The sequence below is a fragment of the Plectropomus leopardus genome, chromosome 10 (genome assembly GCF_008729295.1).
Source record: "Plectropomus leopardus isolate mb chromosome 10, YSFRI_Pleo_2.0, whole genome shotgun sequence".
Taxonomy (NCBI): domain Eukaryota; kingdom Metazoa; phylum Chordata; class Actinopteri; order Perciformes; family Serranidae; genus Plectropomus; species Plectropomus leopardus.
Genome location: NC_056472.1, coordinates 32,101,896 through 32,126,834, shown reverse-complemented (window position 1 = coordinate 32,126,834; position 24,939 = coordinate 32,101,896). Strand labels below are relative to the sequence as shown.

The 24,939-nt window shown below is 38.3% G+C and overlaps 1 protein-coding gene across 1 annotated transcript; it reads left to right on the top strand.

The window, feature by feature from the left end:
- Window positions 1-467: 467 nt before the first annotated feature.
- On the top strand, window positions 468-24,939 carry rftn2 (raftlin family member 2). Its single transcript, XM_042494057.1, has 6 exons — window positions 468-940; window positions 19,490-19,670; window positions 22,503-22,611; window positions 23,421-23,595; window positions 24,599-24,817; window positions 24,917-24,939. The coding sequence occupies exons 1-6, from the start codon at window positions 802-804 to the stop codon at window positions 24,937-24,939; spliced, it is 846 nt and encodes a 281-aa protein (XP_042349991.1). The 5' UTR covers window positions 468-801.

Below are 24,939 nucleotides of genomic sequence, written 5' to 3'. Positions count from 1 at the left end.
ACAGCCAAAAGTTTTTAAGAAACCACCAACATTTTAAAAGAAAACAAAGTGCCTAAAATGTGAGTAAAAAAAAAAAATAAAGTCAGAAAGTTAAAAAAAAAATAAAAATTAAAAAAAAGAAGACAAAAATTTTTAAAGACCAAATTTTTTTAAAAATCGCTATACCTATATATATAATTTCTGTTATTCTTATATATTCTTATTTTGACTTTAATTTTGTTTTGTTTGTTTCGGTTTTTTATTTATTTTTCACAACTTTTCAGGTAATTCTCTTGTACTTTTTACTAATTTCTTTATTTCGAGGTCTTTTCTCTCTGCATTGCTCATTATTTTCCTCCCATGTTTTTGAAAGAAATCAACCCAAACTGCTGAAGTTTCAAAGGGTTAAATCATTGAGCTATTCAGTCTCTTATTTTGAAATGGCAAAGGGAAGTTGTAATTATTCTGTCGGACTTGATTGTGGAGGAAACTTTTTTTTTCCAGAGACAGCAGCGGCGGCTCCTCCTCTCCACGCTCCAGACCTGCGGCCACATCAGCGGGACGTTTCTCCAAAAATACCGCTCCGTGAACAGCAGCCTCTGTCCGGTAACCGGCGGCTCTCCGGTGCTCCGCTGATTCATCTGTGAGCGCTCAGAGGGATTAACGGGAGGACGGAGCGGGAGGTGATGGAGCGGTCCCGTTAAAAGTTGAAGCCAAAGTGAAGCTGTGTGTGTGTGTGCGTGTGTGAGTGTGAGTGTGTGTCGGCGGCTCCTCCGGTGCTCCCACCGCGCGCAGCGAGCGGCTGTCCCCGCCTCGGAGGCCATGGGCTGCGGCTTGAGGAAACTAGAAGACCCGGAGGACAGCAGCCCCGGGAAGATCTACTCCACTCTGAAGAGACCGCAAGTGGAGACGAAAACGGAGACAGTGTACGAGTATGTGCTGCTCGACTTCAGCCTGGAAGGTAGGAGCACGCGTTCTGATCAAAAATCAATCGATCAATCAATAGATTTCTATTTCTGGTTACAGATGAAACTTATTTTTGATCAAAATCAGTCAGTAGATTTCCATTCATACAGATTAAAGTCGCTTTATCCAAAATGCAAAGCAGAACCAGATGCAACAAAGAGTCATGTTCGCATTAGTGCTGAAACAATAGGCGATTAATCGATTAGTTAACCCTTTCAAACCTTAGCATATTGGGTTGATATGTTTTTACAAAAAACACGGGAAGAAGGGAAATACCCGAAAATGTGCAAGGAATTCGAAAAATGCAAGAAAATAACCGGAAAATTAGTTTTAAAAAATATAAAAAAAAATATGCAAATGCATGTAGTATAAAATATAATTGTATAATAATTCTGTTACTTAATCTTAAATGTATAAGTAAGATATATGTTATATAAATTTACAAAAGGAAAAAGAAAAAAGAAATAATAACAATAGAATAATCCTGTGTCATAATTTCAAATAGATAAGTAAGATAATTATAAGTTCAGTTTTTCCCTGGCTTTTTTCTTTTATCCCTGGACATTTTTCCATAGCCACGACTGAGACAGATTATCGAAGATGCCACTAAGGTATGTCCATAATCAATCAATCAGTCAATCAACCAAGCAGTATTTATACAGAAACATACAGAACAAACTCCTTTTTATCCAAAATGCAAATTAAAACCAGACCCCATCTGGAGGTCAAATATAACAGAGTGATGTTTGCATTCGTACTGATACAATAGTTGATTAATTGATTAGTCAAGTGAGCATGTTGGTAAACAGCCTCTCTTGATCAGCTGTATATCTTTGTGTCTGCGGTGGCGGGTAATTCGAAAATGTGGAAGTACAGCCTGTAGTTTTAGGAGGGACACGGAGTCGCTGTTCATCTACACAGACTGCCGACAACGTTTTTAAACAAAACTGGTTGAAAAGTGGTGAAATATCCCTTTAACTGTAATATGAGATCCGGCCAGGCAGCATAGTATCACATGGACCAGTCCACATCACATCACCCACCAGCGGGAGCGTTTATTGGGCTGGTGGAGCGCAGTGCATTCTGGTAGTTGTAGGTTTTTTGCATCTTGAGCAAAAGCAAATGGCAAAGTCCTTTTTTCTCTGGTTATTATATTTGTGTCTTTTTGCTGCAGAGACGGACGAGTTTTATGTGGAAACCGTCTTTATATCTGTGAAATACTTCTTTCAACATTTAAAGCAATAAAGTGCAACTTACACATTAATGCAGAAGGAATATTAATCTAAAAAAAATAATCAGTCAGAATAGTAAAACACAGACGGGGTTCATTGTACTGTACAATGAATACTTCTAAATTAACCCTTTGAAACCTGGAGCAACATCACCTTTCTTGTGCTGCTTTCAGACACTTTATAGAAGTATTTAAACCTTTGAACATTAAGCAGTTTCTTCCAAAAACATGAAAAAAAAGGCTCTGAGCAACTTACTAAATTTAGGAAAAAGGTACAAATGTTGAGGGAAAAAAAAGACAAGAGATAGGAAAAAACGATATAATTAAAAAAATAATAATGCTAATGATAATAATTGCATATTTAAAATTATGTTACAGAATTATTGTAATAAAAAAGGCAATGACCAACGTGGCAAGAAATTACAAAACAAACAAACAAACAAAAAAAACAGTATAAGATGACAAGAAAAATAACTTGAAAGAAAATATATAATTAAAAAAAAAAAAACCAAAAAATAAAAAAAATGTCAAGAAAACATATAATTTTATATTTATTTGCTATTTTTTCCAGGTCATTTCTATTATTTTAAAAATATTTAGTATTGTTATTATTATAATTATTAGTATACTTTTTGTGTGCTTATTTTCAGGAATTTTTTTGCAACTTTTACTAATATGCTAAATTTAGAGTGTATTTCTTCTAAAGTTGCTCAATCCCTTTTTCTTATGTTCTTGAGAGAAATCAGGCCAGTTTGCTCAGGTTTCAAAGGGTTAAAAGTGCTTTTTTTTCCTCTTTTTTTTTTTTTTTTTTTTAAAATATTTTCCATCTTTAAAAGGCCTAAATGTGGCCTTTATTGTTCCTTACTTTGACTTAAACATTTACATCTTCATTTATTTGTCTTTAAAATGTCATAAATAGCAGACATCCTGTTTTTGGTAGCTTTGTTGGAGCATGTTACCACTTCATTATTAACATGAGTGGGTTGCATTTACCCGTGATGTTTGTAAAGTGTCTGTTAATGTTTTAAGATTTCACTCAGTTTCATTTCAAAGCTCTTTCAAAGTGTGAAATGTGACGGCATCTAACGGTGGACTTTTCCCTGCAGCAGAGCTGTGGGTTCAGCCTATCTAGAAATAGGTCACACAAGGTTTTTTCCTGCCTTCTTCCCTTGGCACACACACACACACACACACACACACGGACACACGCTCATCCGCACACCCCTTCCCATGTGAGAGGCATGTAGAAAACTGCAGAGAGAAGCCCACCTGCTGTGGAGTTGCCATTTTTGGGGGATAATCCCTTCATCTGGTCCTCAGACTGGCTGTTGTGACTGTGACCTATTTGGAAGGAAACGGTGATTAAGTTCTGAATGGGAGCCGAGCACGTAAACAGCAGGCCGGCACCATCGGGAATCACGGAGGGAAAGTGCCGCTTTCCAAATTAGGGGGGTCAGGGAGGTAAAGCACGTAATGACTTTCAAGGATTGTCCTGCGAGGATCCAGTCCTGCCCGCGTTACATCCGATCACGTAGACTCACCTCAGACTAACGAGGATTTTATCATCCAATGATGAGCTTCCAGAAAATGTCAGTTCAAAAAAGTGACAGATGTGCATCACACCTGTCAGATCAACACGAAGGATCAGTGTGTTTGTAAGTGACCGCTGATCCATCGTGTGTTTACATCCTTCAGCACACTGGTGTCGTAAACAGGGAACACAGTTTTTGTCAGATTTTCAGGGTTTATTGTAATGCTGCTACTTTAAAAACTCACCAAGGCGTGTTCTGTATTTCAACAGTTTTTGGCCATGTTGTTGGCAAAGTTTGTTTATTTTTTGGGCTTTTTTTTTTACAAAAAATTTTGTCCTTAAAAAAAGTTAACTTTTTTTATGTTCTTTGCCTTTTTTTTTCATCTTTTAGATCTTTTTTTTTTTTTTTTTTTTTTAAAAACATGCCTCCCAAACCTGCGGGCCTTCCAAAAATAAAAATCACCAAATGACTGTTTATCACAGCCAGAAACTTCAAAAAAAAAAAGAAAAGAAAAGAAAAAGAAGAAGAAATTAGCACTGGATTTTCAAATTTCTGAAGGTCCTTGAAGACATCATGTGGGACAATGACGTCACTCAGGGACACTCAAGGCAAAATATTTGCAGCTTTGGGGAGGATTAAAAAAAAGCCACCCTCCTGGTTTTGGAAAAAACAAAACCAAACAAAAGCATGCAACATAATACCAAGAACGCAGAAGAAAGTTACTTTTCTCAAAAAAAACAACCTCTCCCTCTACAGCAGGACACTGTGCTTCACAATAAAAGCACTGTGCTTTAAATTCACTGTACTTCAAAATAAAGTGTATTTTTCACAAACTTCATTTATGGTGCATTCAGAATGGACCTGAGACACACGAGTCGGGGACGTCTGCACGAGACCACATGCACCTACAAACTGCAAAAAACAGCAGCGTTGTTGAACAGAAACGAACGAAGTCCAGCCGCTCACACTGTTTACGTTCAGCGTGACGTTTGTTCGGTGAGACTGTTGATGTCGAAGGAAGCAAAGCTGACGTCGCGTTAAGTTGTTGATTTAAAGGTGGCGTCAACGGTCGTCTTCTGTTTACCAACTACGAGACCTAAAACTGGACTCTTATCATCACATATATCCAAAAAACGATGTGTGTGATGAAACACCACTTACCCAGACTGGAGCAGACCTGGTCCATCCTGGTCCATCCTGGTCCATCCTGGTCCAATCCGTCGTCACGCCCAAATCTGCTCAACAGTGGCGACATGTCTCCGTCTTAAGAAACAGAAAATATTGATATATATAATATTTGAGAAGCTGGAACAAATGAATTTTTGCTATTTTTGCTAAAAAAAAAACTCAAACAAATAATCTGTCATCAGATAGTTGCTGCCCTCCGTAATTAAATTAACCGACACTCAGAATTTTATGACATTGAAGATGGGACTTTATTTAATGAGAATCAGCCAATTATGGATGAATCCCGAATCCGCTTAATAAGATCAATATCTGTCAGTAACTGATACTATGAATCAATAAATCAGATTGGTGACAGGCCTCGGCAATATAAAGATATTATATGGTATCGAGATATGAGAATATATATCATCTTAGATAATAAGTGTCGTTGTATCAAGGTATTGGCTATTTTTATATCATTATATGGAATAAATTGTTTTTTTTTCCCTGATTTTAAAAGTTGCATTACAGTAAATTTTCTGAACTTTTCAGACAGTTCAACTTCTTTTAATACTAACCCTTACTCACCTAGTCAATAAATCTATATTTCTAATGATTATTGATCAAAAATGTAATTGTGATCATATTTTTTGTGCCAATAGTCACTCTTACAATGTTGGAAGAAAATTTAGAAGGAAATTTAGTTCAAAAAAATAAATGTTAGATACTGTCTCCCAGTTCTAGCATTAATGAAGTGCTTTTGTTTTTTTTACAACATATTATATACAGCTTTTGTTACTACATTTTTTTTGTATCTTTTTTTTGGTATTTTTATTAGGTTACTTTTATTTTTAGGTTATAGTACGTTAACTATGCATTTTTTCAAGTGCATCACGCTAAGAAAATGTTTTTTTTTTTTTTTTTACAAATAGTTGATGCGTTTTGTTTTGAAAAAAAATCCATTGACGCCTGTCATGTGGTAGTTCGTTATCCTCACTGGGCGACTCGACCGGCTGGCTGGTTAATCGTCTAATAATTAACGTCTCTGGTGAACGCCGCTCTGCTGCATGTGCTTTTGTTTTAGGAGTTTGTTTGGAGGCGCAATGATTCTTTGTTCCCGTCATCAGCAGGGAGTCATGAGTTCTGCTCCCAGACACACTCATAAATACAGACAGGGTGTGTGTGTGTGTGTGTGTGTGTGTGTGTGTGTGAGTCATAGATTGTGTCTAAATCCACCTTAAACAAACACTGATGATCAGAATAAATCTAAAAAAAAACGTCTCTCTTTGTGGTCTACTCGCCTGCAAAGTCAACACGGAAATGTTGAGTACCGTAAAGTTATAAATGTTATAAATGTTATAAAAGTAAAGTTTGGGTCCCTAACATTAAGAAACTGCCATAGGCTAACACGCATGTTGGGCAATTTGCAGAATTTATAATTAGTTTATAAACTGATCTGTAAGCTTAGCAGCTGTTATAACAAGTAGTGGACATATAGTTCTCTTTTCCATTAATGTGGTGTTTAATTTTTTCGGGTCTTGTGTGTCCCACCTGTTAAACATGACGTTATTATACCTAATTTTACATTTTAAAAATTATATTAATAATAATAATAATAACTTTATTTGTGTAGCACCTTTTAAAAAAGTTGATTACAAAGTGCTTTGACAGACAAAAAGGTGGAGAACAGTCACACAAAGTCCAGAACAAAATACACAAAGGGGTCAACAAAAATAAAGCAAATAAAAGGAATAAAAGTAAATAAAACAGGCAGATCACCAAAAAGGCAGGTAAAGTAAAAAATGAAAAAATTTTTAAAAAGTTTTAGAATATATTTGCCCTTTTTTGTAAAGTTCTATTCTTCTGATGTGAAGTTATTTTAATTAATTTTTTAAAAAAAATTAATTTAATTTGAATTATGTCAGAAACATAAACTACAGTAAGTTACCTGTCTAAGCCACTCAATTCAGTGTCCTCCAAAATGTCTCAATTGAATAAGAATTCATCGGTTAAAATATGCAGACTTCAGGTTAAATAAAAAACATTTTGAACTTTGAAAATGTCAGAAATGGATTCAGCATCCTCAATAACCCTAAAAACCACGCCGATGTTGTTGAAGTACCGTCAGTAGTGACGGTACTTCAGTTGCTGAAGTACCGTTGCTGAAGTTGCTGAAGTACCGTCAGTACTATAACTTAGCATCCGGCAGTTTCGTAATACTGGGGACCAACACTTCACATCTATAACAGAAAACTTTGAACTCAACGTTTCCCGGTTCAGAAAGAAAGAAATGTGCGTCGCGCAGCCACAGAGGAAACTGCAGTGGCTGCTGGGTAAAAACTTGTCTGAGCTGTTTGGCGTGTCGACTGTCTGCAGCTGTGTTTGGGAGATTTCTCGTGTGCAAACGTGCTCGACAAATTTCAGACTTTTTCACCTGCAGTTGATCAAACCGGCGCTCACTGGTCTAAATTTGGTCACTTGCATCCTGAATGCTTCCACATGTGAGTGAAGTCATCGAAGCCTGATTCATTTTCACTAAACAGCTGTTTGTTTGAGTGTTTAATCGCTAAATGCTGCTTTTGACGAACGGAGAAGAGAAATCCAGACTGCATTTTCACTGAGTTAACAGTAAAAAAAGGGTTTTAATGTGGAGGCTGTCCGTGCTCGCGGGCTGAAATGAAACGTGCCAGTTTTCGTCCGTCTCAGAGTGTGAAGGCGCCATAACTGGCAGAGCCAAAGAGAAACCGGAGCGATTCCAGTCCAGACGAGTCATGTGCAGTCTGGTGACGGCTGGCGTTTCTCTCCGTGTTTTACAAGACTTTAAACCAGATAATCAACGTGCTCTCTCACAAAATGACAGGAGGCAGGAGGCAGGGGACAGGGGACAGGGGACAGCAGCCCTGTACATGTTTGCAGGATTTTAGGACATTTATGGGATTTCAGGAGACTTTTAGAGTTTTAGGACATTTCTAGGATTTTAGGATGTTTCGACACATTCAGGACCTTTCTAAGATTTAAGGATGCTTGTAGGATTTTAGGATGATTCTAAGATTACAGGACATTTTTAGGACTTAATGACATTCTTGGATTTTAGGATGTTTCTAGGACTCTGGGACATTTCTAGGATTTCTGGATGTTTCTAAGATTTTAGGACATTTCTATGATTTATAACACTTCTAGGATTTTAGGATGTTTTGGGTGTTTTTAAGATTTCAGGACATTTTAAGGACGTCAGGACATTTCTAGAATTTAAGAATATTTAAAGGATTTCAGGAGGTTTCTGCATTTTAGGGACATTTATAGGATTTTAGGACATTTCTCAGATTTCAGGATGTTTCTAAGATTTTAGGACATTTCTACGATTTTATAACACTTCTAGGATTTTAGGATGTTTCTAACATTTTTGGATGTTTTTGGATTTCAGGACATTTTATGGACTTTAGGTCATTTCTAGAATTTAAGGATATTTAAGGGATTTTAGGAGGTTTCTGGATTGTAAGGACATTTATAGGATTTTAGGATGTTTCTAAGAATTTTGGAAGTTTCTAGGATTTTAGGATATTTCTAGGGGCTTTAGGTCATTGGGGTCTTAGCTAGGACCTCTGTCTGGGGGTGCCGGGGATCCTCCACTGACACTTTTTCTGATAAACAAGCTCTATTTTGATGCTGTTTTATGCTGTCTGTCATCTTATGTAAACTAAGAGTACAAAAACAGTTCAGTGTGAATCACTTTATTTTTTATTGTGAATTAGAAAATGGTTGTGGGGCCACCCGGGACCCTATCCGGGGCCAGATTTGGCCCACGGGCCGTAAGTTGAGTATCACTGCTTAAAACAGTTTCCTTGTGTTAATCACTTAATTTTATGATTTGCTAGAAAAGAAAATTGGCGTCGTTGGTTTCATAGTCAAGTTTCTTTTTGCCAACTGGAAGCTGAAACACACAAAAAGCCAAAATGTTCTGGCTTCAAAGCGGAGCGTCTCCTCAGTCCAAAACGAGGCTCTGCAGGCTTCGCTCCACGATAGAGAGGATATTTGATGTGCGCCCAATTTCACTCGCTGTTCTCACCTCCCAGACGGAGCCGAGCCAGGGACAAAATGCAAACACCCGCTGACTGCAGAGCAAACAAAGGTGCTACAGTCTCCTGATTTCATCCACACCGCCTAAAAAATAACTGTGCAACTCAGGATTTGTGAAGAGATTGTCTGTGTGATGAAATCACCAGAAATAATTGGACTAATTTAATGTCCTGTTTACTGCAGCAAACTTAGAATTACAGCAAAACTGATAATCCAACTATTATTTCTGTTTTTTACAGTTTCTGATAACTGGTGTGACTTTGCTGATTTTTATTTTGGTGGGCCAATGACTTTGGATGGCATTGATGATGAATCACCAAAGATTTTAGGTTAAGTTAAACAATTTCACGCTCAAAAAATAGAAAAACAATTGCCCAAAAAGATTAAAGAAAATTGCCTTTGTTTTTTTTTACAGAAACAAAAACGCTGCCGACAAACTTTAAAGGAACATCCAAAAATGTTTAAAAATCACCAAAAAAAAGAAAAAAAAGCCAAAAAGGTTAAAACACCCACAAAAAGTTGCTCAAAATCACCAACATTTCTGAAAAAGAAAAAGAAAAAAAAAATGCCCAAAAAAGAAAATAAACATAAACAAATAAACAAATATTTGGCATGTGTCACCCTTTTTGCACCGGCCCCTCCCCCTCTCATAAATTACCAACAGTCCCTAATGATCAGAAAACGTCCTGGATCTAATCATCTGTCATTCTGTCCAAACTTGGACTATTTTTCTCTGGTCATTACATTTCTAATGATCGCAGTTATAAAATATCCTGTTTCTGCTCAGTATTGATTATTAACAACTACTAATAACTGCACCAAGTAAAGCTGCCTTTTGATATTTTTGCAAACATTAAGGACTTTACCAACCTGCTGGAGTAAACATAAAACTGTGAACATAAAAATGTGAACAGCCACAGACTCTGCAGACGTGATCAGCTCGTCGTGAGTTTTACTCACAGTTTGCGTGATGAACCCGGATGCTTCGGATGATTTAGGAGTCGATTTGATTTGCAGGATGTGAGGAGAGTCGCAGGGTGAAGCCTCAAAATCAAAAACCCCCACAAAGTCAGCAGGGTGATAAACAAATTCATCAAACAATAAAACTGAGATTAAAGCAAACGCGCAGCAGTTGAAGGCTCCCTGCTCTGCTAATTTGGCACAGCTGCCTTTAATGATCCTGAGCTGCAGGTCAGGTGATGATAAATAAAATCAAAATTATAATGGCTTGTTAAAGAAGTCTCAAACGTGCAGGTTCTGTGTTTATTTTCAGTGTGCTGAAATCGCAGGTTAACGTTATAAAAGTTCAGGATCAATAATCTCTCAGTGTCTTCATGCTTTAATTGGGCTTTTTGTCAGCGGAGAGGTGTGAAGAGTCGCTCGTCTTTGTGAGATTCTGAAATAACACATCTGTCGGTACGTGCCATTCCCACCGAGCACCTGGCTAACAGATGCCTCACAGGTCGACGAGCGCTGTTTGTCTTTTTGAATATCTCGCTGAACTACTTGTCTGTAATAATTTATGTTCAGGCAAGTTCACCTGCACCCTTTTCTACACAAAACACCCAGATTTATTTAAAGCCTGCTGTGGTGTCATCAGAGGAGGAGGGCGTCTGAGGCTTCAGCCCGAGTGTCGTAGAAATAGCCTCAGATATATGCAGATTCAGAAATAAGAGGAGGCCTAAGGGACTGTTCTTTATTTATCATTTCCAAAGCTACAAATGTTGTTTCTTCTTTTTCTGGAGCCTCCGTGATTAACTCGGGGAAAATGCATGAAGAGTTCGTCCCACATGATGTGTTCAAAGACTGTTTTTTATGCAGATAAATGGTGTCATTTTGGCAATTTTTATTTTGGTGAGCCTGTGGGTTTGTTACTAATCACCTAAAATTTTAAAGTTAAAAAACAGCCAAAAACATTTTAGAAAACAAAAAAATCAAAACTTACAAAAATCACCTAAAAGTTTTTAAAGAAAAAAAATCACCAAACATAAGCAAAGAAAAAATTACTCCCAAAGATTTGAGAGAAAAAAAATGCAAAAAAGAGGGGGAAAATCACCAAATATTTTGCCAAAAATTTTAGAAAAAAACTTACAAAAAGTTTCATAAAAATCACCAAAATTTCTAAAAGTAAACAAATTGCCAAAAAGGTTTGGAAGTCATGGTTTCCTTAAAAATCTAGGGTAAAATAAAGATAAATTCCTTCTGTGCTTTAAGAATTTTTTGACATGCTTCACCCTCTTTGCACCAGCCCCTCCCCTCTCATAAATTATGAACAGTCCCCAGTTATCATAAAAAGTCCTGGATCTAATCGCCACTCCGTCCATGCGTGTACTCGACTTAATGTGCTTACTTAGTTTTATAAACTATACAGTTTATAAAAACACTATTTTTCCAACTCTGGTCAACACATTTTAATTATAGCAGTTCTAAATTATTCTGTTTCTACTCAGCACTGATAACGAACAACGACTAAAATCTTTAACATCACAAATCATAATTTAAGTTAAAAAATGTATTTTTTAGTGCATAAAAATGCATCAAAATAGAGCTTGATGGGGCGTCAGTGGCTTAGTGGATAGAGCGGGTGGCCCATGTACAGAGGCTGAGTCCTCGCTGCATGTCATCCCCTCTCTCTCCACCCTTTTACACGTATACGCTGTCTTATCAAATAAAGGTGAAAAAGCATTTAAAAAAAAAAAATAGAGCTTGTTTATAAAGAATGAGGATCCCCCTCAGACCTCGGGCTTTGGCCCCAGTGCCGTTAAATCCTAAAAACGCCGCTGACACTCTGCAAACGCTGATCTCTGAAGTTTACAGTCACCAGGACGTCTTTGTAAGAATCATCCCTGCACCGCTCCGCTCTTCTCGGGCCTCTCTTTTTCTTTTTCTTTTTCTTTTTCTGGGACACACGCAGAGTCACACACCTCCTGTCTGCCTCTCACACACACCATCACCCCTGTGTGTCTCCCAGTGCCGTGCCCAGTGGCTGCAGCGCTCCCAGTCAGCTTGGCCTGGTTTTTCACTGAGACTGAGAGGAGAGTGGACGTGGAGCCAGAGGCAGCGCAGCAGAGCACCGAATGGTTAACAGAGTTATTGATCTGTTCAAAGCAAACGGCTCACTGTGCTCCTCGCTGTCTGTGCACAAAATGCACTTTTCATAATCAAGCTTTGAAAATATTATATTACAAATAGTTGTCATGGTGCCACTATGTTTTTAGATGTTTTTTTTTTAAATATACTACATGCTAAGTGTATTATTATTATTATTTCGATTATTACAGAGATGTCAATGATTAGCAGCAATACTGCATTTTATACATTATTTATTTTTGTGCAGTGTCAGATACTAACACTTATTTTTGTAACCAACATTAGTCCTAATCATAAATATCAAATGTTAATTAATTTGGAGAATTTTTACCCTTTAAATGTCAGGCTTTTGTCATGATGCCACCATGTTTTTAGAGAAAAAGAAAACACACGCAAAAAAGAATTATTGGCAATATACTATCTGCAAAGTTTTTGTTTTTTTTTAAATGCATTTATTTTAAATTGTATTTTATTATTCTTTTTTATTATCAGAGCCTATTTCATTGATTAGCATTGGAAACACGAGTTTTTTCTCCATATGCCAAATATGATAAAAAAATGTGGTCATTAGGTGGAAAATAGTCGAAATGACAAAGTTAAAAGCCCAGAATGACACCCGGAAATAATACAAGTCCTGTTTTTCTGCTTTGATGGCTGTGGGATCAAACATGTCAGTCTGAATGTAACTATTTAGTTTCCACAGTGTATTTTAGACTCATTGTAGGAGCTGAACTTGAAATAAGATCAAACAAAAATACACAATCTTGATGAAATTTATATCATATGCAAGAAATATTCCTAAAATGTGCCAGACAGTCCCTAAGGGTTAAGCTGTGGTTGTATTTTTGCATCTTTGTAGTTTTTATGTTTGTTTTTTGTATATTTTCTTTACATTGATTGATTTTTATTGACATATTTTCATATATCGAAACAAAAAAAATCTAAAGGATAAAAAGTAAAAACACTTATTTCCAACATGGTCCCAAGATGTTAAAAGTCAAAGAAGATATTCAGCCTACTGTGATATTTGTAAACGTGCACTTATTGATATTTTATATTTGTCCTTTTTTTCCTGTGTTTTGCTGCGTTTTGCTGCAGCTGCTGCACAACAGTTTCCCCTCAGGACGAATCGTTACATCTTAAATAACTTTCTCATGTTAAAACGACCAAACTTCAGCGTTTCCTCCTTTAACAAATGACTCTGTACGTGAAGCCTGAAGCCTCGAGGCTGGCAGCCGCCCCGACCGTCCTCCACTTCTCTGCACGCCGCGGCGCCACGCAGAGACTTGAAGTGGACGCTGAGGGGAATCAAAGATAAGAGGATGATGTGAAGGGTGAGGGTCAGGACGAGATGAACAAATGGGACGATACAAAGGGATTTGCGGTTGCGGAGACGGCTTAACCTGAGCTGACGTGCGTTCAGCGCTGGTTGGTTGAACTCGAAGACGCTTGAAGGAAACGCGGGCTGAATTGTTCCCGTCTTCTAATCCGTGAAGAAAGAGCGACTGATTTATTTATATTTGACCCACCGAAGCTTCAATTTCGCTGTCCTGATTGTAAAAGAGTATCTGCCTGCCAGCGCTCGTCATTATTTCCAGGGTTGAGTGCAGTTTTCTGTAATCTCCGTTTAATCTGAGAATCTAATCTGGATTATTTCAGATTAAAGACAGTATTTTATTTTTATTAAATTTAGAGGAGAGTTCAAGGTCAGCGTGAGGCAGCACAAACGGGGCAGCTCGGTAATCAATCATCTTTGAATCCAGTTCGTGGAGTCCTCATCGGTCTTATGTGGCGTCAGTGATCTGAGGTGGACACTTAAGTGGCTTAAATGCCTCATCGAATAATCTCCATTAATCTCTAATCATCACTCGGTCGGTCGGTTTAAGTTTCGGCTCATTGTTTATCTTAAAGCTGTAACTTTACTGTTCTGGTTTTTCCACTCATCAGAGTCAGGCGGGACGAATCCAAGTCCAACAAGGACCCAGACCGAGACTAGAGAGCGACCGTCCGCTCTTTTGAATCATACGGAGCCCGCGAGGTGCCAATGAGAGGAAAAAATAAATAAATCGAGGCCACGTTTTAACTAAATCGAGCGCACAAGATGTGATTACGTGGCCTTAAGACACATTTTTTCCCTCATTTTGATTCATTCATTCCACTGTTTTGATTCATTTGTGCACAGAGATAAGTGTGACGTCATAAACGTTAAAGAGAGACGGCACAACAGAGCAGCCTTTCTCCCCAAAAAACTCAAGTGCACCGCGCCGGCTTCAGGTGAACAACGCCGACGTTAGCTTCCAGTTCAGCAGTTAAGAGGAGAATTAAGGCTAATGTGATTTATGAAGCTCAACCGCTCCTACTATCGTGAAAACATGTTGGACGTTTACTCTGCAAGAAATATAGTGAAATTAATGTACTTTTTTTCATTTTCAGGAATAAAATAACTGTTTTACAAATCTGATATTGTTTTTTTATTTTTATTTTTTAGTAATCTTTAGCCTCTCTGGGATGATCTAATCTGAGTTTGACCCGTGTAAGTATAGTGGTTTTGATCTGGACCTGGTTCAGTGTGGTCTATGTGTGAAAAATGCAGTGAAATCTTTATTTTTTTATTTTTATTTTTTTGCATTTTCAGAGATAAAATAAAGGTTTCACAAATTTAAAAGCGGTTTTCAGACAACGTTCAGGCTTTAATTAGACGTCCAACGTGCTTTCACCACAGTAGGAGGAGCAAAATATGCAAAATATGTTCAACCTTAACTCCCTAAACTGAATCTGAAGCTAACTTCAGCGTTGTTTCAGCGAACAAGAGAACAAATGTTTGAGTCCACGCTATAGCATCTCGTGCGCACGAGTCAGTAAAATGTGGCCTCGATTTATTTATTGTTTCTCTCCATGGCACCTTTTGGGCTCCATATAATTAGCTGAATTTATTATAACTGTAATTGCCAGTGACGTCTTTAAGTCTTTAAGGACATTATGAGAGTCAGAAATGATCTCAGACCAGGAAATACACCGCTCGGAGGCCGATGTGAACGCTTTTGTTTCCTGAATTATGGTCAAAAGCGCGTGACCTGAATGTGGCATCACAGCGGCTGAACGCGTCCCGGTGAGCTCGCTGACGTTTGTGTTCAGCTCAACGAGTTTCAGCCTCACAGAGCTGCTTGTTTTTCTGCCTCTAGTTTCCTTTTTGTTGCCAGGCAACTTTCTCCTTTTCACACCTTCTCTTCCATTCACATACGGCTCATAAAATCCATCTTGTAACTGCTGTCTGGCTCCTTCCTCCTTCCTTCGCCTCCCTTTCTCTCGGCTCTGTCTCCCCTCGCTCAGTTGTTGCCCCCCCCCCCCCATCCTGCTGCTGTTCCCACTTCTACTTTCCTTTCCCCCCTTTTTTACCCTCTTTGCCCTTCTTCCTCTCCTCCTCCTCCTCCTCCTCCTCCTCCTCCTCTTTTTTCTCCCACATAGCCCTAAACAGAGGCCTCAGTGTGCGGGTTGAGGGGCGAGTGGCGGCAGGATGGGAGGGGGGTGTGAGGACTGAAAGCAGGGGAGGAGACGAGCAACAAAAGCTTTGGTTGGAGGTGTGTTTGTATGACATCATGCTCCTCCTGGGAGCCATTATCTGCAGCGTGGTCGCCTGTTTTGACCCTCAGCACGCTGCAGGAGATCCATGTTTGACTCGACTGCACATGTTTCGCACCCTAAAGCACTGATTCTCAACTTACGGCCCGCGGGCCAAATCTGGCCCCCGACAGAGTGCTGGGTAGATCCCAACCATTTTCTCATTCACGATAAAAAATGAAGTGATTGATACTGAAAACTGTTGTTTTTTCAGTGTACATAAGGTACCAGAGTGCATAAAACAACATCAAAATAGAGCTTGTTTATCAAAAAATGCCGTAGAGGGTGTAGAGGATCCCCCGCACCCCTCGATAGAAGTCCTCACTAAGCCCCTAATGTCCTAAAATGCCAGAAATGTCCTAAAACCCTAGAAATGATCTAAAATACTCATAACGTCCTGAAATGCTAAAAATGTGCCAAAATCATAGGAATGTCCGAAAATCCTACAAAATGTTCTAAAATCCTGGGAATGCTTTAAAATCCTAAAAATGTCATAAATCCGAGAAACATCCAAAAATCCTGGAAACATCCTGAAATCCCGGGAATGTCTTAAAATCTTAGAAATGTCCAAAAGTCCTTGAAACGTCGTAAAGTCCTGGTAATGTCCCAAAATCCAAGGAATGTCTTAAAATCCTAGAAAAGTCCTAAATCAAGAAAAACTTCTGGAATCTTAAAAATGTCCTGAAATCCTATTTATATCTAAAATCTAAAATTCTAGAAAAGTGCTTAAATCCCAGAAATGTTCTAAAATTATAGGTAAATTATATTATATTATTATATTTAAAATCCTAGTGATGTCTTAAAATCTCCAAAATCCTATAAACGTGCTACAATACTTGAAATGTCCCAAGTCCTAGAAAAGCCCTTAAGTCTTGGAAATGTCTTAAAATCCTGGAAACACGTATGGGCCTGCTGCGACTGGCCCCTGGCCTCCTGTCATTCTGCAAAGTCGCCCCAAAGCAAAGCAAGTAAATAAAGTAAAAGTGAAGTATCGACTTGAGTCACCAGCTGCAACATGTACATGTTGGTGTTAAACCGAAATAGTTCGGAGAAAGTTTAAACCCACAGGAATGCCCGTAAACTGCAGTTTTTGTGGCTGTGTTTTGCCGCGGCCCCTGCGTTCGAGGTTTCATTGAGGTTCTGGTCTTCAGTCTCATAATGGAGCCGGCCAGACAAACCATTCAGAGGCTGCCGTGATCTCAGCTGGTCTCCCCGATCTCTGGGGTGTTTGTTCGTGAGAATGTGGGGGGTTGTGGTGAGGAATGCACACACACACAACTTGAAATGTGTTAAATGGACTCTGTGTGTGTGTGTGTGTGTGTGTGTGTGTGTGTGTGTGTGTGTGGCACACAGCCAAGCCCCTCTGTGAACAGCCACTCTTTGTGGACACAGGAAGTATGGTGATGGTCACAGGGATTTCCAGCCAGGATTTTCAAGAAAAACAACACAAGACTGAACCAGCGACAGAGCAGCGGCTCCTCAGCGCTGAGCGTGCGCTCGCTGCACCTCTAACTGTTCAGAATAAGGATAACGTGAACAGGAGAGAGAGATGGGTAGACCAGATGACAAAACCTCTGATTTAAATGGTGCATGGGTGGGAATCCTGTATGAGTGTTGTTTTTAAGCAGGTTTATGTCCGTTTATCTTGAAGTAATTGAAAATTCCTGCAGTTACATGTCACAGAGCGGTATAAGTGCGGCAGCTGACCTGGCAGAGCGGGCGTCCCGTGTACAGACGCTGTGTCCTCGGTTTCGACTCCCTTTGCTGCATGTCATCGCCTCTCTGCCTCCTTTCACTCAAGCGCTCTCCTGTCAAATACAGGTGAAAAGACAAAAAAAACAAACAAACAGTATTTAGTACAAAAGCAATTCATCAAAAAATAACAGCAATACACAAAAAATAAACTTTTTCTGGGGAAAAATTTAATGGGTATTTTTCTGACATTTTATTGCTTGATAATTAGTCAAAATTTTGTTTCACTCAAATCAGAAGTGTTAGAGGTCATGATCCAGGCTAAGACGTATTAGAGACTAAACAATTACGAATGGAAAGAATCGTTAGTTGCAACAATAACAATCAATTACCCAATAATGTCACAGCACACTGACATCTGACAGCTGATTTTATTTATTTTTTTAGTCTAGGAAACCTTGAAAAATGTAAGTAAATATAACTATTAATCTTAATTGGTGTTTATATCTAAGGGTTAGGTTTACTCAGAATTAAGTTATATTTACTTAATATTTTGAGGTTGTTGCAACTTAACAATCATACATTTAATGAAATCAATCTTTCTAAGTTTAAGCGACTTCAGTAAACCAAGTTTACTGTGCAATATATCTGTATCTGCTGGTTACAAGCTAGTCCGTCATATTTGTTTTTTCTTAAACAAGTCAGATTAATTTTGTTTACTAAAGTTGCTAACACTTAGAAAGAGCAAAGTAATTCCACTTGTCATTTTAAAGTTGCATCAACTTCACATAATTAAGTAGATTCAGCTGATATCAAGTAAACAATTAGATATAAAATACACATAAATTAAGATTTGTTGTCATATTTACGTTCCTCTTTCAAGGCAGTCGGTTTCCAAGATTATTTTAAGTAAGATTAACGTTTCGGCTTTTCTAGTTCAGCATAAAGAGTATACTCGACTACATGTTTTTGTGTGTGTCCTTCTCAGTGCCGCACCTCGTATGTAGCAGATAGAAAACCACATCAGACGTCACAGCTGGAGCACTAAAAATACGCGTACAGTTAGTACATATACATGTGCTGTATGTAACCTTTACGTAAGAGTGTGGTGATGTGGTGGTTCCCTCTACATGCCGGGTTAGCGGTTGTTGTTTTTATAGCCGTCATTAAGTCTTTGAAGCCTTCAGACACAGCTGGACATTAAAAGTCTCAGACCAGGCGGCAGCATTTTTAGTTTCCAGATACACAATGTTTTTATTTGCAGATTTGATGTGAAGATGATAATGAGTCAATTTCACGAGCTGCAGGATTTGTAACTATATATGTGGAAGTATATCTAATAAATGGTTCCATAAGGGATAAATTACGAAAAATAGCACTTTATTTGACTCTGGACTAAAATACAAACTCATATTCAAATAAATGCTACGCTCGGTCATGATTAGCATCTGTATTTACGTTTAACAGACCCCATTTTGTGTGTGTGTGTGTGTGTGTGTGTGTGTGTGTGTGTGTGTGCTTTCCTTTTTCTAGCAGCAACAGTGGAAAAGTGATGTTTAAGTCATTATACAGGAAGGAAAAGAAAACTTTCCCAGACAGCGTGCATGATTTTGGACGCTGGACCGTGTCCCATGTTTACAATAACACAGACAAATCTGAAAATACCATCTTTTTCTGTCCATTTTAGGCTTTCACCCACAGTTCTGCAGCACATTCACTGCTGAACTGAGCCGTCTCTGTGGCGGGTACATTTGGAAACACTGGGCTCGTGTTGCGTCGTGTGAATGGAGTAAATGGTCCTCATGTACGGGCGTCAATGTTTAAATACTTTTTTCAAGCAAAAACAAAAAGAAAAATCCTGCTTTTTTGTCACATAACAGACAACAAAATAACTTTGTGTTTTGGGCTATTGTGGTGGATTAAGAGGACGTCAGAAGGCTTAAAACACAGACAGCATTAAGGGTTGGCTGCAAAATGGCAATAAACTCAGAATGAACCAAAGCTTTTCCATTAATGCATGATGCCACTTTTCTTTCCCACTAATCTGCCTGAAGTGCATGTGGCAGTAACCTTCATAAACCCGCTAAAATGCATTTCACTGACTTGTTTCCGACTGTTCATTTCTCTGTTAATGCAGGTAGCCGTCCTACAGTTCAGTACGTGGCTTCGCTCTCCGAGCTGCCTCAGGCGCTGCAGCCCTACTACACACAGGGCTACGTCCTGACCGCCCTGCACCCCATCATCCTGTCTGTGGGCCGAACCCGCTCACTGCCCTTCAGTCTGCTCTACAGAGCCATCCTGGCCCGTCCCAGACCGAGGTACTCCAATCCAAACCCTCTTTTAAACACCAAACCTCAAACAACGCTCTTAATTTATTACCTGAACATCTGAAATTACTTTTATTTGAGGGCTTTTCTTCTTCAGTCATTGTAAATTTAGACACACACGTTTATTAACTTCATTTCATCAGTATTATTGAAGAAGGAAATGAGTCAGGGTTGGAGTAGAGCCTGGGACATATAAAACTGTATCATCTGCATAAAAATGGACATCAAAATACGGACTGGAGTGCTGATTGATTAAAATCTTTTAAAACTGAAATATTGGATTTTTTGGTAATTTGACAGCCTTGAAAATCTCTAAAACACATTGAATACTGGATACGCTTATCTTTTCAGGACTCTAAGATACTGAGAAAAGCCCAAATAAGCAAAATACTGAATACTTGCATTTTTGTTGGACTTGGTCTGGTCTCTAAGATGCTTAATGACACTTAACATAAGTGACATTACAATTATTTCAATTTTGTATGACCCTGAAGTGTAAAATTCTGGATATTTTTACCTTGTAAGATAGACCAAAAAAATTAAAAATAAGGGAGATACTGGGTACAACCTTTTCACCTTTTCATGAATCGTGAAAATAAGTGAAATGGTGGAAGTTTTCACCTTTTCATGATTAGGATTCTAAAATCCTAAAAATGAGTGGAATATAGTATATGTTAATCTTTTCAAGCCACTAAAATCTGCTAAAATAATTTAAATACTGGATACTTTCACCTCTTTAAGCCTCTAAAATCCTTAGAGAATGTTAGATATTTTCACCTTTTTAGGGCTGTAAAATCCTTTTAATGAAGGTGAAATAATTGCTATTTTAGCATTAAAGGTAGACTGAGGATGAGCCTGGGTTTGGGAGGAGCCTGGAATATATAAAGCTGTATCATCTGCATACAACATTAACATTGAAATATTGGTCAGGAAAAATTATGTTATTTATGTGTAATGTAAAAAACAATGGGCCAGAAATAGACCCCTGTGGCACCCCGTTATTGATGGAAAGTGGGTTTTAGTTCTCCCTTTAACGTGAGCAGCGATTATCTACACCTATAGTTTGTTAATTAACGACTGACAGTATCAAATGCTGTTGAGCAGATCAGTGTATACAGTCTGACACACACGCCTTCCTGCTGTGCCCACATGTTCACCTCCACACTGTCTAGTAAATAGATGAATGATGAATGAAGTCAGCTGCATATTTAATGCAGAGCTTCGGTAGCAGGTCAGACTGGCGTGCCTGGAGGAGACTGGAGGATGTTTTGGTTTGACTTGCTGTTTGTCTACCAGGATTTCTATTGGCTGGAAATTCACCCAACAACAGGGGTCCCTCAGCAGCCAATGGTTACGAAGTATCTCTGACCTCTGACGTTTGATTGGTTGGGATACTCGAACTGTGATGATAATTTTTATTTCATAAGGAGGCAGTAGAGGTGAAGTAATGACGTTAATGATGGTGTTTCTATGCAAAATGAACCAATGGAAAAATATTTCAATTTCATGCTACTTTATAGTTCCACTCAGTTTCAGAGGGAAATCTTTTACCTTACTTACATTTTACTTACCTACCTTTATCTGAAAGCTTTTACATTACAAACACAACATATGATCGATTTATAATATATAATAATGTACTTTGTATGGAACTGTCCAGCATATTAAGTAGTTGAAATGTGTTCGACATTCAGCAGCTGTCACATTAAAATGCTGCTCATGTTAAAGCATCATAATAATATCAAAATATTATGAAAAATGTAATTATAGAACTTTCTGGAAGCGACTATTCAACCTAAAATGTACTTTCACTGTAATAGTTAACACTTTGAGTGATATTTTTCTGTTAATGCACTATTACTTTTTTTGAAGGGGGGTACCGATCCATAGTTAGTATATTTCATACATTCACTGAATACACTGATTATTGTACTTTTACAACCCCACTTCAAATGAACTGAACTACCCCTTTAACCCTTTGAAACCTGAGCAAATTGGTTTGATTTCTTTTGGAAAAATGAGGAAAAAGGCAATGACCAACTTGGCTAGAAATGACCCACAAGAAATTTGTAAAAGGAGACAAGAAATTTTTATGTTTAAAATTATATTACTGATAAAAAAAAAAAAAATACATAAAGCTTTTTCAATTTTCAGCTCTTTTTGCTGGTAATTTTCTTGTTTTTGTTTTAGGTTCGTTTGTTTTTATACTTTTTTTTTTTTGCAAATTTCAGGTAATTTTTTTGTAAAGTTTTTTAGCACTTTTTCTTGGTCATTTTATTCTCTTTATTTTTGGGGTTTTTTGTTTATGTACCCCCCCCCCCCCTTAATTTTCAGTCACAGTCTTGTCAAGTTTCTTGCTAAATTTTGGGCCACATATTGTTAAATATGCTCATAGCCTTCTCACCACGTTCTTAAAAAATCTTTTTTTTTTATTTTTTTTTTTTTTTTTTTCCGGGGGGGTTTTCCTCTTTTTTTTAAAGAAAAAAAAATGGGTACCTCTTCCAAAACTCCTCCATTGTGTGTTTTTTTACACTCAACACTTTGATGCTGAATCTGCAGTATGTCGTGTTTGAGCTGCCATCGTTTCAGGTTCCTAAATAGTTGTTTACCGTTTTGAGATAATTGCTCAGACAGTAGGTGGTAGCCGCCTCCTGCTGAGCGTATAAATGATGGATGCGTTGGCGTCTGCAGCTCAGTGACAATTACAGCTGAACTATGAACCCTCCAGCTGGACACTGATCCACAAACTCCCCACTGACCTCAACAGCTCCACCGCCAAACGCCGTCAGCGCTCAGCTCGTGTGTCTGTGTGTGTGTTTTCAGTAAGCAGATGGCGTCCATGTGCTACAGCGTGCCCATGCTGAAGGTGGAGGAGTGGCCGTTACCCGGAGACTCGCTGACGGGCGACACGGTCAGAGCGCTCATCGACAGGGTCAGTGGGATTTACTGCGACCTCTCAAACCCACTATCACTGTAGTCCAGCGGTGCCCAACCTGTGGGTCCGAACCCCCCAAGGGGTCCCAAGATAACTGTGAAGTGGTTTTTTAGTAAGAAAAACATAATCTGGAAACTTTCACGCCTCGAGAATCTCTCAAATAAGTGAAATACTTGATAATTTCATTGATTTAGGCCTGTACAAAATACTTAAAGAAGTACAATTTGGATATTTTAATGGTTTCAGGACAATAAAGTCCTTAAAATAAGTAAAATACAGGATAATTTCACCTTTCCAGCCCAATAAAAATACCGTAAAAAATTTAAATACTTGACACTTTGACCTCTAAAATGTTGTAAAAATGATCTAGAATCTCTTAAATAAGTAAAATACTGATTAATTGAATCTACTTAGGCCTGTAAAAAAGTGCAATTTGGATATTTTCATGACACTTTTAAAAAAAGAAATACTTTCCCCTTTTTTTTTTTTTAAGAAAACATGTTTGGAATCATATTTTAAGAAGTATAATGATTTTAAACACCAGCTGGTTCGGGATCATTTCAGTTCATATTTTTTGTAAAACAGAAACGGTGTTTTTGAGACGCTCTGTGTTCACTGTCAGTTTCATCACACACGTTCTCGTTCAAAGAGCAAATAAATTCAGTTTGCTCATAAAATGTCACACTTCCAGTATTTCTGGTTTTTATGACTTTGCGTGCGCCACCTCTTCTTCTGTGGTGTTCAGAAAAAATGAGCGTAGTTTTTTTAGTTGCGCGGTGCGTTCACGGTGTGTCTGACTCTGGCAGGTGAACAGCAGCGCTCGGGGAGGCGTTCGATTCGTGGGCTCGGTCCTCCAGCAGGTGAGCGGGATCACCAACGGCAGGGTGCACAGTCCGAAGAGGGGCTGCCGCTCCCCTCCACGCACCCCTCCCCGAACTCCGCCCGGAGACAGAGAGCTGGAGGAAAACACCTACAGTCCAGGTGAGACACTCACGTCTCTTGTTTGTCTCCGTTAGTGTCAGTTAAGTATAATTTCTATAAACAGTGATCAGTGATGGAAGGAGTACTCAGATCTTTTACTTAAGTATACATAGAAATACTACAATGTAGAAATACTATTTTGCATTTAAAAGGCCAGCATTCAAAATACACTTGCAAAAGGTTCTTACAGTTATGAAAAAACTGAAATAAAAAAATCATGAAATTTGCAAAATGCAATTTCCAGGCCTGGAAACGTTTTTTGAAACTAAATATACCTTGAAAGTTTTGGAATAGTCATGGAATTTTGTTCCACCAGTATAATCTGACATGTTCAAGGACCGTCACAATGATCATTTCTGTTTGAATAGTTTCTGTCTGTGTTAAATAGTGTCATTTTGGGGGATTTTTTTTAACTGCCGGCCCACAGGTTTGACAGTCATGTTTTCACCCAAAATTTTTAAAGAAAAAAAAATGCCATTTTTTCTTTAAAAAATGGCCCAAAAAATTTCTTTCTTAAAAAAAATAATCAGAACTTTAAAAAATAACAACACCCAAATTCTTCTTTAAAAAATGACCAAAAAATGTGTCTTCAAAAATCACCAAAAATGTTTCTTTAAAAATGACCAAAATTTAAAAAATAAAATTAAATAAAAAAAAAAAAGACCAATTTAAAAAATAATTTAAAAAACTGCAGGCATGGGTTTGGAAGCAATGTTTTCTTAAAAATTGTCCCTAAAACAAATCCAAAAGTCCCTGAGTTATATTTAAGCATTCAGTTCTAATACTGGTCTGAATTCAGTATTTTTATTTTTTTAAATAATATGAAAAGGCTGCTGTATAGTAATAAAAAAAAAAAAAAAAATCCAGAGAAGTCGGTGATGTTTTCAAATAAATGTAGCAAAGTAAAGTGTAAAATCTTTTCCTCCAAAAGTTAAAAACAGCATGAAAGTGAAATGTGTCCATGACGTACCTCAGATTATATTCTCCTCCGCGCTCCCTCCAGACTTGCGGTTGCTGGTCTTCTTCCACTCCTGGGCTCCGGGCTGCGCTCCTCTGGACTCGCTGGCCTGTCAGTACCACCAGGGGGCGCTCTCCATGCGCGTCTCCAGGAAGGGTCAGGTGGTCAGCTCCCTGGAAGCTGATTGGCTGGAGCTGACTGCCGCTTACTACCGCAAAGGCTGGTCGCTGGTGGACTCCTTCGTCTACTGGGACACGCCGAAAGGTCGGTTTGATGTTAGATTGACTCTTAAAGGGACAGTTCACCCCAAAATGAAAAACATATTTTCCCTCTTACCTGTGAGGCTGTTTTACAGTCTCACAGGACTCATATACCACCTCATGTAA

Excerpts from the sequence above, each read along its gene's own strand:
- rftn2 (XM_042494057.1), top strand. The coding sequence starts at position 802 with ATGGGCTGCGGCTTGAGGAAACTAGAAGACCCGGAGGACAGCAGCCCC. Across the intron at positions 19,671-22,502 it reads CTGGCCCGTCCCAGACCGAG|TAAGCAGATGGCGTCCATGT; the intron begins GTACTCCAATCC and ends GTGTGTTTTCAG. Across the intron at positions 23,596-24,598 it reads GGAAAACACCTACAGTCCAG|ACTTGCGGTTGCTGGTCTTC; the intron begins GTGAGACACTCA and ends CGCTCCCTCCAG.